The sequence below is a fragment of the Emydura macquarii genome, unplaced genomic scaffold (genome assembly GCF_026122565.2).
Source record: "Emydura macquarii macquarii isolate MOO-44397 ecotype Brisbane River unplaced genomic scaffold, CSIRO-AGI_Emac_v2 contig_1790, whole genome shotgun sequence".
Lineage (NCBI taxonomy): Eukaryota > Metazoa > Chordata > Testudines > Chelidae > Emydura > Emydura macquarii.
The window spans coordinates 11,681,193-11,693,192 of record NW_027131927.1 but is presented as its reverse complement, the minus strand read 5'-3'; the positions used below and the strand labels follow the sequence as shown (position 1 = coordinate 11,693,192).

General features: G+C 40.9%; 1 protein-coding gene across 9 annotated transcripts in view; it reads right to left on the bottom strand.

The window, feature by feature from the left end:
• The window catches only part of ADGRL3 (adhesion G protein-coupled receptor L3), a 769,462-nt gene that overhangs the window by 103,737 nt on the left and 653,725 nt on the right, over positions 1-12,000 (bottom strand). For all 9 annotated transcript variants that reach the window (XM_067556899.1, XM_067556894.1, XM_067556893.1 and 6 more), the window contains one exon: positions 10,115-10,335. In XM_067556899.1, the coding sequence (XP_067413000.1) occupies positions 10,115-10,335 (221 nt within the window). The remainder of the gene's footprint in view (positions 1-10,114; positions 10,336-12,000) is intronic.

Here is a 12,000-nt window from a genome sequence, read left to right as displayed (position 1 = left end):
TGAAGGAGTTATGCCAGCCGAGGAACTGGCCCTTTGTTCATTTTATTTAGTTGTTTTTGGGTTGACTGGGGAAGGGTAGAATAATACTACATTCTACATTCACTCTACATTCACACAGGAATACAGGATCTGCCAAAACCCATCACTGATGCTGATCCTTGTAACAATCTTGTCAGTTAAGGAGACGGTATTTTTGGTGATTTTAAAATAAAAATTCTCAAAGTGTTTCAAACTGTATAAAAAAAAGTAACAGCAAAAATATCTGCCAGCAGGCAAACTGAGCACATCTCACTGCCTTTGCAAATCCCGCTAAGCAGGTGAAGGGAGCACGGTGCATTTACAACTGCAAAGCAAATTGTTCCTCCTTGAGCACTTAGAGTTTTACTAGCTCTTGGCGGGCAGGGTGATGAAAATCCTGTTTTTAGCTTTGATGACCATATAGCCACAGCCGCCAGTGGTCTGTTTGGCCACTTCGCATCATAGCTCTCTGACCCATGCTCTGCCCCTCAAGGCCAGTATAGTGTCCTTCCCATCTGCTGGCAGAAGCCTGCTGAATTCTAAGGGTTTATGCTCACCTGGAAAACAGTGTCACAGTCCCAGAGCCAGATTCTCTGCTCGTATAAATAAGCACAGCTCCATTGACTTCAATGGACTACAACTAATCATGGGTCCTGAAGAGTGAGGGGCAAGAAGACGGCTGAGCCACACAGATGTTTGGAGTCTGAAGGAACGTTCGAGAGAGCTGCTTTCAGTAAGATCTAGTTATCAGCACGACCCTCAGGCAAGGAAAACAGGACTTTCATTTGAATTCTGCATAATCCAGAAAAGCATGGTGATGCCCGCATTTCTCCTTCTTTGCTAGGGGGCTGCACCTGTTTACCTTTCCCAGCCTGTCTTACGCTGCAGGGAAAAATACAACACAGCGAAAGGAGGAAAAGGTTTACTGTGGACTCAATGGAAGCGCAAAGTGAGTGACTTCTTTTGTGAGTAGCCACTGGGTTAGCGGCTCAGAGCCTCAATGGGAATGGTGGGGTACTGAGCTCTTTGGAACATTTGGCCCTTTGATGCACAAATCTCTGTCGAGGGGTGGATTCTGTGGCAAATGCTGCTACTGTGGAATGCCCGAGATCCAAGTGTACTGTTTTTTATTATTTGTATTATGATAACACCTAGTCAAATCAGGGCCCCATTGTACTAGACATTGTACAAACACAGAGAAGGAGACAGTGCCCATCTTGAAGAACTGACACTCTACACAGACAAGACCGGTGGTGTGCAAACTGTCAAGATTAGCAAAGGCTCTTTTTGCTTTGCAAACTGAAAGGCTGTATTGCAATTTTGCGGTTGTTCTAATGGAAAGGTCTATTTCTAAGAATCAAGTACTGCTCTCTTGAATGACTAAGATGGAGCTCTGGAGTAATATGTCTAATCCATAAGGGGGTTAAAAAAAGCCAATCTTTTTGTGGTCATCTCAGAGTGATGTAACTTTGTACTCATTCAAGCCACACCTCATTAAAAATGCAAATTAAGAACAAAACATTAAAACTTGGGCATCCTGCCATTTAGTTCACAGAGCTGTAAATTGCTAATCAGACAAGTACCACACTGAGCTTTTCTTTCCTTAAAAACAAAAGCACAAACTCAATGAGCTAAATAAATGAGCTCCTTGAAACAAGGAAGCAATCAGGCAATTCAGCTCCAAAAGTTGCTAATCTCAGGCTGTGGAGCTACTTCTGACCCTGGCACACAGCTGCAGTCTGAACACTGACTGGTAATAGTGCAAGTTTATATTCCAACAGCCATTAAACAAACAAGATGCTTCTGTTCTTAGCACAATGCATATCATCTGATCTGACATTACATGGATGCTGCATGCACTATACATTTTACAAACAACAAAAACTTTCCCTTCTCCAAAGAGATGACCAAACATATTTACCACTGTGCTATTAAGGTGCTGTGTGGCATATCTTTTCTTCACTTTTTAATTTCCTCCCTCACGTAGTGACAAGTTAGCTATATTCAACCAACTTTTATTTTCCAAGTAATAAAGGCTACAGAGGGTTTGCTCTGTTTTCTGCATGAAGAGAAATCAAACACTAAACTATCCCTAGTGGGCATTAAATGTAACCAGTAAACAATCATTAGCTGTCATTGGACCATAACATTTGAAGAGATCTAAGTGATCATACTCTTCATAGGAGTTTGCTTCATATAGCTATAGAGCCTCCATCACTGTGTGTGGTAACAGTAATTGGATATAAACATGCCTTTAAAAGGTGAGATATGCATTCTCTTTTACTACATTTCAGTGTCCATATTTCTCCCACGGGACTGAGCAAGCAAGGTGCAGGCAGTGTAAAAACTGAAGATAAAACAAGCACACTGTCCTTTCAAAGACATATCCTACACTTCGGAGTTATTTTCCAACAATATGATGATGCATAAAATATAGGCAGCTGGACACTGAAGTTAGAGGCTGTGTCTTTATGATAGATTTATCACTGAAAACTTTATCACATATCCAAAACAAAACAAAACAAAAAGGTAAATATATTTCTGGCATGATGCAGAAAGGACTTGGATCCTCGCAGGATGAGTTTACCTACAAGTATGTTGTATAAAATCTAGTAATATATTCAATGCATCATTCCTCTTCTGTGAGGTCTGTGATAGGCATCAATATAGAAATTATGAGGGGACATAGCAGTGGGGCCAGTTTGTTGTCAGTGAGTTTGGACAGCCACATTACTTAAGTGAGTTATGCAGGTCATCCCAAAGGAGAGCCAACTAAGGCCCTGATCCATCAAAACATTTAAGTATCTGTCTAACTTTAAGTATATAAGTAATTCCACTGAATTGAACTCACGTGCTTGAAGTTAAGCACATGCTTAAATATTTTGCTGTATGGGGCTACCATTCAAAATGGGAGCCAATAAAAACATTATGCCACACTGTATGCCCTCAGTGTGTTCATGTTACATTTTAGGGAAAAGTTATTTCTTTAAATTTTCCCCCTTTCTTTCACAGAGCTTGGTCAGGGAACTAGAAGGAAGGATTTGGCCAACAGACAGGCGAAAACAAACGATGTAGAGTCTTAAAACTGTATCATATTCTGCAGCTAAACTAGAGACCAGCCCCAGGTGGGGATTTGTTATGGCCAGTAGTTCATGATGTTTGCTTTCAATTATCCGTAAGAGCTTGGATTTTCTCACACTGCTAAGGCGACCTACACTGCATTAAGAACTAACATGCCTGTTAGCTAGGGCGCTAAAAATAACCATGTAGATGTTGCAACCCTATCCATTTGAGCTTGGGTGGTTAGCCTGAGACTCCATTGGAACCACAACTTCCACATTGCTCTTTTGAGCACCCTCGCTCAATCCTGCTAGGGTAACTCTGGCTACCTAAGTGTGGAGGCTCACTCCCCGTTGCAGTGTAGACACAGTCACTGTCTGCAGGGGGATTCTAGACATTTCACCTGTACAGATGAGACTACACATGGAACCAGATGAGAGATGCACACATTTTTCATCAATCTAAATGCACTGTTAAATATCATGTTTTAGGGATGATGGATAAAACAAGGGCTAAATCCTGCTCAGCTGGCTGTCAGGGATAGCCCAGCTGAGCCCCAAATGGGGAAATCTTTCAAGGTAATCAACATGCAGCTACCTAGTTGCAAATCATAAAACCAAAGTAATTAGCTCTGAGCCTCATAATCTGACTGGTTTGAACTACTAAAAAGTCAATGCCACCCCTGGTGTAATTAAGCTTAAGATAGTATCACTATTGAACAGCTACCTCAGGATGTCAATATGAATGAATACCAGAGCATGGAATGCTATGGAAAGCCATAAACAACACATGATGAATAAGGGAATAAAAGAGGAAGAAATGACCATTTCTGATAGTATAATCTGGACATGTGTTACATTAGCAGCAGATTAAAAAAACCAAACAAACCTAAAATTCCTACATTAGACATTTAAATTGATCATTTGGAGACATACAATTAGCATGACGAAATGCTAAACAGAAAAACACATTTTCTAAATAATGCTAGAAACTCTATAAACTCTGTTTAAAACAAATAAAAATAGAGGGATGCAAGAAATATATTCTGCAGATTGTCTCACAAATAACCAAGCCACTTCCCACCATTACATTATGTATGCCTGGCATATAGTTTGCTACAAATTCTAATCACTTCTACCCTTCTAATAAAATTATACAGAAAAATACATCATCATCCATCAACCAGATGGAGCAAGTTAGTTATACAAAACATCTAGTATGTTTTTATTTTCCACTGTTAGAATGTGATAAAATTGCCCACTCTGAAATTACAGATTATAAACAAATACTTTATGCTTTATAAGTGTCTGCATAATATTTTATGTGTGTGTATATATTAAATAAAGAGAATAAATTATGGTATAGTGAAGAAACGAGGTTTTACTGGCTTGAATATTGTATTACTCACAGGTGGAAAATTTATGCAGTTCATTCCAGCTGTGTGTTAATAAAACTTTCTGTAGCTGCCTCATATGATAAATAGAAATTATTATAGGTAAAGCTGGCTGGAAAACGATGTTTTTTCTATGGAAAACTTTCTATTTTTCAGTGAAAATTTGAATGTCAAAATATATTCATTTATTTCAAACAAATATTTCAATTCTGAAATGCCATCATGGTGTCTCACGGGAGTTGTAGTTTGGCTGCCTCATGCTCCCATTCTCCACTATATTCAGAACTCCTTAGTCAGACCACATCTCCCACAATGCACTACGATATCATCTCAGGATGAGGGGGAGGCGGTTGCATCTCGGGAGATGTAGTCAGGCTGGCAAACCTAGTCTATAGAGAATGGGTGCAGGAGCCAACTAAACTACAACTCCCATGAGGCACTGCAGCAGCACATCAAAATAAAAGTATTTCAGGTTTGGGGCATTCAGTTTGTTCATGAAAAACTGAAAATTTCTGTGTAAAGTAGACCCTGTTTGTGAAAAATTTCATTTTGTCAAAAACCCAATTCTCCAGTGAAAAGCAATTGGGACAGAAAATATTCAACCATCCCTTGTAATAGGGTGTTTTCATTAGTGTGATTGTTGCTATTTTTCATATCACCTCAGCTGTGAAGCCATTAGTGCAGGTGTGGGATAGAAATCAAAATGATAACTAATACATTTGAGAAATCTCTAAAATTTTCCATATACTATAACGTTACTTTTTTAAGGGCTGATATTTTAGAACTATCAAAGTAAGATGCAAGTACTAAATTTTTGTTGTACCCAGCAAATTGGACGATGGAAATCAACAGCTAATTTTTTCCACCTTTAAGGATTTTGGCGGAGAGGGAAGACAATCTTGTTGTGATCTTAGATCGCTGACATGGGTTTGGAGTGACAGTTTTACTGGATTTTACAAGTTAAATTCTCACATTGTTTACACCAATGCAAACCTGAAGTAAATCCACTGAAGCTAATACAGTTATTTCAGGTTTCTAACACTGTAACTGAGATTAAAATCTGCCCCTACTTGAAATAAATTTTCTAACCCCTCGATTTTTATGTTTGTCACTGAATTCTGGTGCAGTAACAATAACAGCAAAATATCTTTTAGGAAGCTTACCAAACATACACTTTTGAAGGTGCTGATTTTTGGTTTATAATTGTTCAGTTTGATACCAAGACCCCGATGCATCAAAAACAATTAAGAATGTTCTTAAAGTTAAGTGTTGGCCTAAGTGCTTAGCTGAACTGGGACAGAAGTGGTCATGTTCCCATATAGATAGGTGAGAGAAAAAAGACCAACTCTCATCATTCTGCTTACTCAACTAATTGCAGCATGTGGAAGGAATTTTATGGCTGGGTCAGATGCCATTGGTAAGGCTGTGGTCTTAGATTGCACTTAAATTGGAAACTCTTTGGGGTAGGGTATGTCTTTTTGTCCTGTGTTTGAGGGATCCTGGGAGTCAGGAGATTGCCAAAGGCTGTTCCCATAACAAAGTCAAAATCCACAATCACCCTCAAATTTGTTAGTCTGCTGGGATGCTAGAATCATATTAAAAGCAGCAAATGTTTCAGTTGTATCATTCCTAGGGATTATTGACAAAATACTGGGAGGGAATGTGTTTTCTTTCTGTTCTTTGGTAAAGAAGATTGCTCAATTGCATTGCTACAATTTGCATGTAGCCATGTTGTCCATGGAATATACTGCTTTTAAATTCTCTCCTGCCCGTTTCCATTCTAATCCATAGTTTTGGGGGCTCATAGCTCTGAAATTTTCCAATTACGGTCTCTATACAAAGGTGATTTTTTACTTTGTTTGAAATTGGAGAAAAATGATTCAGCCATTCTCAGCGCACCAGAGGACAGGAATTATGACTTTCTGGAACATTATTATTAATGATTTCCATTATTAACAAAGTCCTTGTGATAATATAAATGGACAAGGGTAGAAAGTTGAATTTTGGTGGGCAAATAACTCTCCCTGAAGAGGGATTTGTAGTGTTCTGGTGATGTTTCCCTTTGATTCTCTCCAAGTGACAACCATTTGGGAACTGCCTGCCATACATGCTCTGCACATTCTGTAGTGGCATTTTTTCTAGGTTTGTACATAGTTAAGGAAAGGTGTGCTCCATGTTGCATGTAGCTAATTCAGCTGTGCAGCCAAAAGGCGTAATGGGAGATGTGTGCAGAACCCCTGCCTTATTCCCTGCAAACCTTGTAAGGTGCAAAAAGGTCAGAGAGGGCTCTTGTGCTCTTTGTGAGGCATGCAGTAGAGATCCCAGAGGTGATGCATTTTGGGCGCTCAGGAATGTGGTATAGCGCAAAGACAACCCTGTGAAGGTTGTTGTCTATTCTATTCGTTAGACCTGAAGGTGGATCTATGGTTAAACTCCTTTGATTAGGCTGACAGGGATTCTGGCATCTGTAAAGTCTTGAAAATGTACTACCTCCTACCTGATGCTGTGTGTGCCATTCAATTTTCCCCAAAATGTAAAGCTTAAATAAAGGCAGGTAAGTCTTCCACAAGCCCTTCTGTTAAAACAACTATGTTTGAAAAGATTTTTGAAAGTTCAAAGAAGAATATTGTCTCAAAACCGAACTCACACCCACTGCTTGAACACAAAGCAAATGTTCAGTTGCAATCAAAGTCCGCCTCCCGATATTGTAATGTGACATAAGCAGCTCCACTAGAATAGAGTCGCTCCAGCAAAGAACAAGAAGTATATATGCTGCTGTTGTTTCTGGGTGAAGATTTTGCAAAAGGAACTACTGCAGAATGAGCTGTCACTGTGTCCTGACCTATTGTCGAGGAGAGGTCTGGAACCCCACTGGCTCATTGTTTTGTCTGCCTTCTCTTTGTGCCTGTATCTTAGCTAAAAAGATTGGAAAAATGCAGGTCTCACAAAAGAAACCGAAATAATAATAAAATACATTGCTACTGTCATTGTAAGGGAGCCAGCAGAGAAAATCAAAGGCTGAAATTTCCTTTTGTTTGCCATTAGACAGTGTTGCATGATAATCTAAATTGTGCTTTGATACCAGTTTCAGTAATGATGAAAACATTTTAAAATGTTCATAATTATAAATGATGTTGCTATCCCAACTTGCAAAGAGTCTAATATGGTCTCCAGTCACTGCCTATTTTGCTTGACGGCTCTGGTAATTGTATAGAACACGGTTTTTAGAAATGCAATGTTTCATCGTTTAAATGAGGGACACTCTTTACTTAGAGAAGAGGGATAGTCTTGTGGTTAAGTCTTGTGACTGAGACTCTAGAGACTGATGCCCTCGAGCAAGTCACTGTGACTCTCTCGGCTTCCGTTCCTCACCCACGAAATGAAGATAACAATCCTTTCTTGTTGGGGAATCGCCTGTTCTGGGGGCTGAGCCCCTGGCTCCTTTCATGGAATCAGCAGCTAAAGTCCTGCCCATGTTCTCCTTAAAAAAATGCCCGTGAATCTCTGCCAAGGGGGACAGCTGTCCTGTATGTTACTGAGTGGCACTGCGTGGGTTGCACCATGAGACAAGGAGCTCAGTAACATACAGGGCATCTGTGTCCCTTGGCAGAGGTCACAGCAGTATGGGACCAAGTCCTGCTATGGGTCAAGGCTGAGTAATGCCTGCAGACTGGTGCCCAGCATACAGGTGAACAGAGGGTTTCAATGACCCTGCAAGGTCCAGAGATGTGTGTGGCAGAAGGGCTACCAGGATGATCAGAAGAAAGGAGAACCTGCCTTATATGAGGAGATTTAAGGAGCTTGGCTTGTTTAGCCTAACCAAATGAAGGCTGAGGGGAGATATGATTGCTCTCTATGAATACATCAGAGAGACAAACACTAGGGAGGGAGAGGAGTTATTTAAGTTAAGGGCCAATGATGGTGCAAGAAGACATGGATATAAACTGGCCACCAACAAGTTTAGGCTTGAAATTAGATGAAGGTTTCTAACCATCTGAGGAGTGAAGTTCTGGAACAGCCTTCCAAGGAGTGGGCCAAAAAACCTAACTTGTTTCAAGACTGAGCTTGATGAGTTTTATGGAGGGGATGGTACGCTGAGATTACCTTCTATGGCATATGGCCCATCCGCAACTGCTATTAACAAATATCTGCAACAGCTGGAGATGGGACACTAGACAGGGCGGGTTCTGAGTTGCTATGGTGAATTCTTTCCCAAGTGTCTGGCTGGTGGGTCTCGCCCACATGCTCAGTGTCAAACTGATTGTCATATTTGGGGTTGGGAAGTAATTTTCCTCCAGGTCGGATTGGCAGAGACTCTGGAGGGTTTTCACCTTCCTCTGCAGCCTGCGACACGGGTCATTTGCTGGTTTGAGATAGAGGAAATGGTGGATTCTCTGTAACTTGAACTTTTCAAATCAAGATTTGCGGACATCAGTAACTCAGCCAGAGGTTATGAGACTGTTACACGAGTGGGTGAGTGAGGTTCTGTGGTCTGTGATGTACAGTAGGTCAGACTAGATGATCATAATGGTCCCTTCTGGCTTTAAAATCTGTATGTCAGGATCAGCACCAGATGGGGCAGTGCTTTTGTTGGGACTCACTCAGACTTAGGGCAGCCGTAGGGCCCCAGGGGTGAGTGCAGGTCTCCATGGGGGCTGGGGAATATCAGTGATATGTGGAAAGGAGAGCTTGCTCATTTAGGGGTTGAGGGGGGAAGTTAGCATGGTAAATGGATCTGCTTATCTTCATTCACTGCCAATTAAAAACCTATTAATGCTCTTTCCTGTTTTCTCCAGCAGGGTTCTGGCCTCTGTGGCAGCCCCTGGGTTGCAGGATGAGCCCTAGGCAATGCTAGAGAGGTTGCAGTAGACCATATGGTTATGGCCAGTAAAAGTGTTTCCTGTTTTTGAACTGTTAAATCATCCAGTGACCATTTCTTGTGTGTGTAAGAAGGAAGACAAATCAGACCAGTGTCTCTTCAGCTGGGAAATGTCTATTATAAGGTTTTCCTTTCAAAATCTGCTAGTCAAGTTTTATTATATTGCACGTGGTCCATATTCACGGTTGCAGTGTTTCCCAACAGAGCTGACACCAGCTGAGCAGCACTTCGCCTACTCTCTTGCTGGCCGGCAATCGCGGTGATGAGTGCAGTGGCCATTCTGCAGCAGGTCATACTGAGGCCCTTTTGAGAATCCAGTGCAGGTTGCACAGGGGTTGGTTGGGGAGTGTGTGTTGCACTTGCCTAGACCTTGCATATGGTCTTGTCAGGCCTATCTTTTAACCTGTTCACACCTGAAGGACTGTTGGAACCGGGAATCATTCTGGAGAAATCCTACAGGCTCCACAGCCAATACACAATTATTTCTGGCCCAGAGTCATTACTATAATGGACTTAGGTCATATTTAATATAGGGATAAGCACAAAACAGATGAATAAAAGTGAGGGCCTGATCCAAAGCTCACTGAAATCAATGGGAGACTTTCCATTGACTCTAAAATTCTTCAGATCAAGTCCTTAATTTCCCAGCCTGGTTCTCCAGCTGCTTCTTTCACAGACTGCATGGGCAGGCCCTTACCCCCAAAATTTCCACAAATACCCAGTGCTTCTCTTCCATAAGTACAAGCACGTGGAGTTCAACTCACACTTTATCTGTGCCGTAGCTCCTGTAGTCGACTGCTGCTGACACAGCCACTATGAGTGCGGGAATTCCGTAGCCAACCAGATAGAAGTACTTCCTTCGCGAGTGTTCGCTCTCAAACACCTCCACCAGCATGATGTACAGCTGCACTCCCTCCAGGAACATCCAGGTGAATGCAGCCAGGAAAAAGAAGTGCAGGAGAGCAGCAAACACAGCACAGGCGATCTGGGAGAGTACAAAATAAATAAATAAATAAACAAACAAACAGAGGCAAAGGTTTGCTCTCAGCCAAAATTAATGTTATAATCAACATAATAAAAACACTAATGTCCTTCGTTATTACACACAACATTAATCCGAGAATTATCAAACTGGATTCTTATGAGGAGACACCTTCAGCTTCAAATAATTGAAGCAGTTTTTCCCGGTTTCTTGCTATCAATATAAAACAGGATTAACACGTGAAAATAGTCTAACACCTCAGTTTAATAAATGGCTATTACATGAGAAAAAAATCTCAGATCACTTGAAATATCTTTTTATTTAAAATATAATATATATGTATGTGTGAATAAATGTGTTATTTATGTTGTATGCCAATATTATATAATATGTGTTATACGCACACACGTATATATCTATGAGTGCATGTATGTAATTCTATATATACTGTAGCTTTGTGTAATATATATAATATGCATATATTATTATATAGGCGCACACATATTATTTACACATCATATACATACACATACACACGCACATACATGTTTGTGTGGTTGGATTTGATGGCTAAATGCCTCAATACACCAACAACTTGTGTTGATGAATCATAAAGACCATTTCTCTATTTCTGATGCCTCTGTTGACTATTATCCCTTGGATAAGTTTCCAGACATTGACATGCCATGTGAATACTCTTGGGTGCTGTCAGGAGGGATGGGCATATGCTGTGAGCTCCACTGCTCAGTAATTTTAGTGATGGGATAAGACAAAGGAATTAAAGAAAAAAGGTCAGGGAAGAGGAATGGGAAAGTACAGAATTCCAGTGCAAGACCTGATTTCACACACATACATTGAGATCAAATTGGCCCTGAAAAAAACACAGTGCTACTCATAAGCCTGCACTGGCAAGGGAATGGACAACATAACCTCAGTGATCTTCAGCTTCTCACCAGTTCCCTGGGGCCCGAGCATAGGATTTCTATCGTATTTTACCTGGCCATGTGCTAGATGTAAGCTCATGCTCCTTCAAAGAGCATGAACACGTCGGTACATGCCTGTAGAAAAATGTGAAAACTCTCTGCTGCAACAGATTCCCAGTGAAAAAGGAACAGTTTCAAAGTGTCAGTAATAATGAGGATACACTAGCCAGGACTGAAGGAGTGCCCGTATGTTAGGGAAGGATCTTGTGGCTTTGAATGTGGAGTATATGCAGTGGCTGTCTGGGGAAAATGAAGAACAGAATCCCAAGAAAATGTATTTCTAGAGACGCTCACAAAAGGGCTGGGATGCTTTGGCGAATAATCACATAGTTTACAAACAGAGGTTAAAAACACAAAGAACATGCCATTCGTCTTTTTTTACATGGACATGGAAGTACTGAAATTATTCTCCTCCAAGAGAATCTATACGTTTTTTCTCTTGATGTTCCAGAGGCTTAAAGTGAGTGCCTCAGTGACAGCATGACTGGTGGATAGAGCACGGGACTGGGATTCAAGTGTGCTAGGTTCTAATATTAAGTGCTCTGCCACTGGCCTTCTGGGTGACCTTGGGCAAGTCCTTTACCCATACGTAAAATGGGGATAACAACACAGACCTTCCCCTGTAAAGCGCTCTGAGATCTACTGCTGAAAAGTACTGTGTAAGTGCTAGGTGGTGTTATTAAGT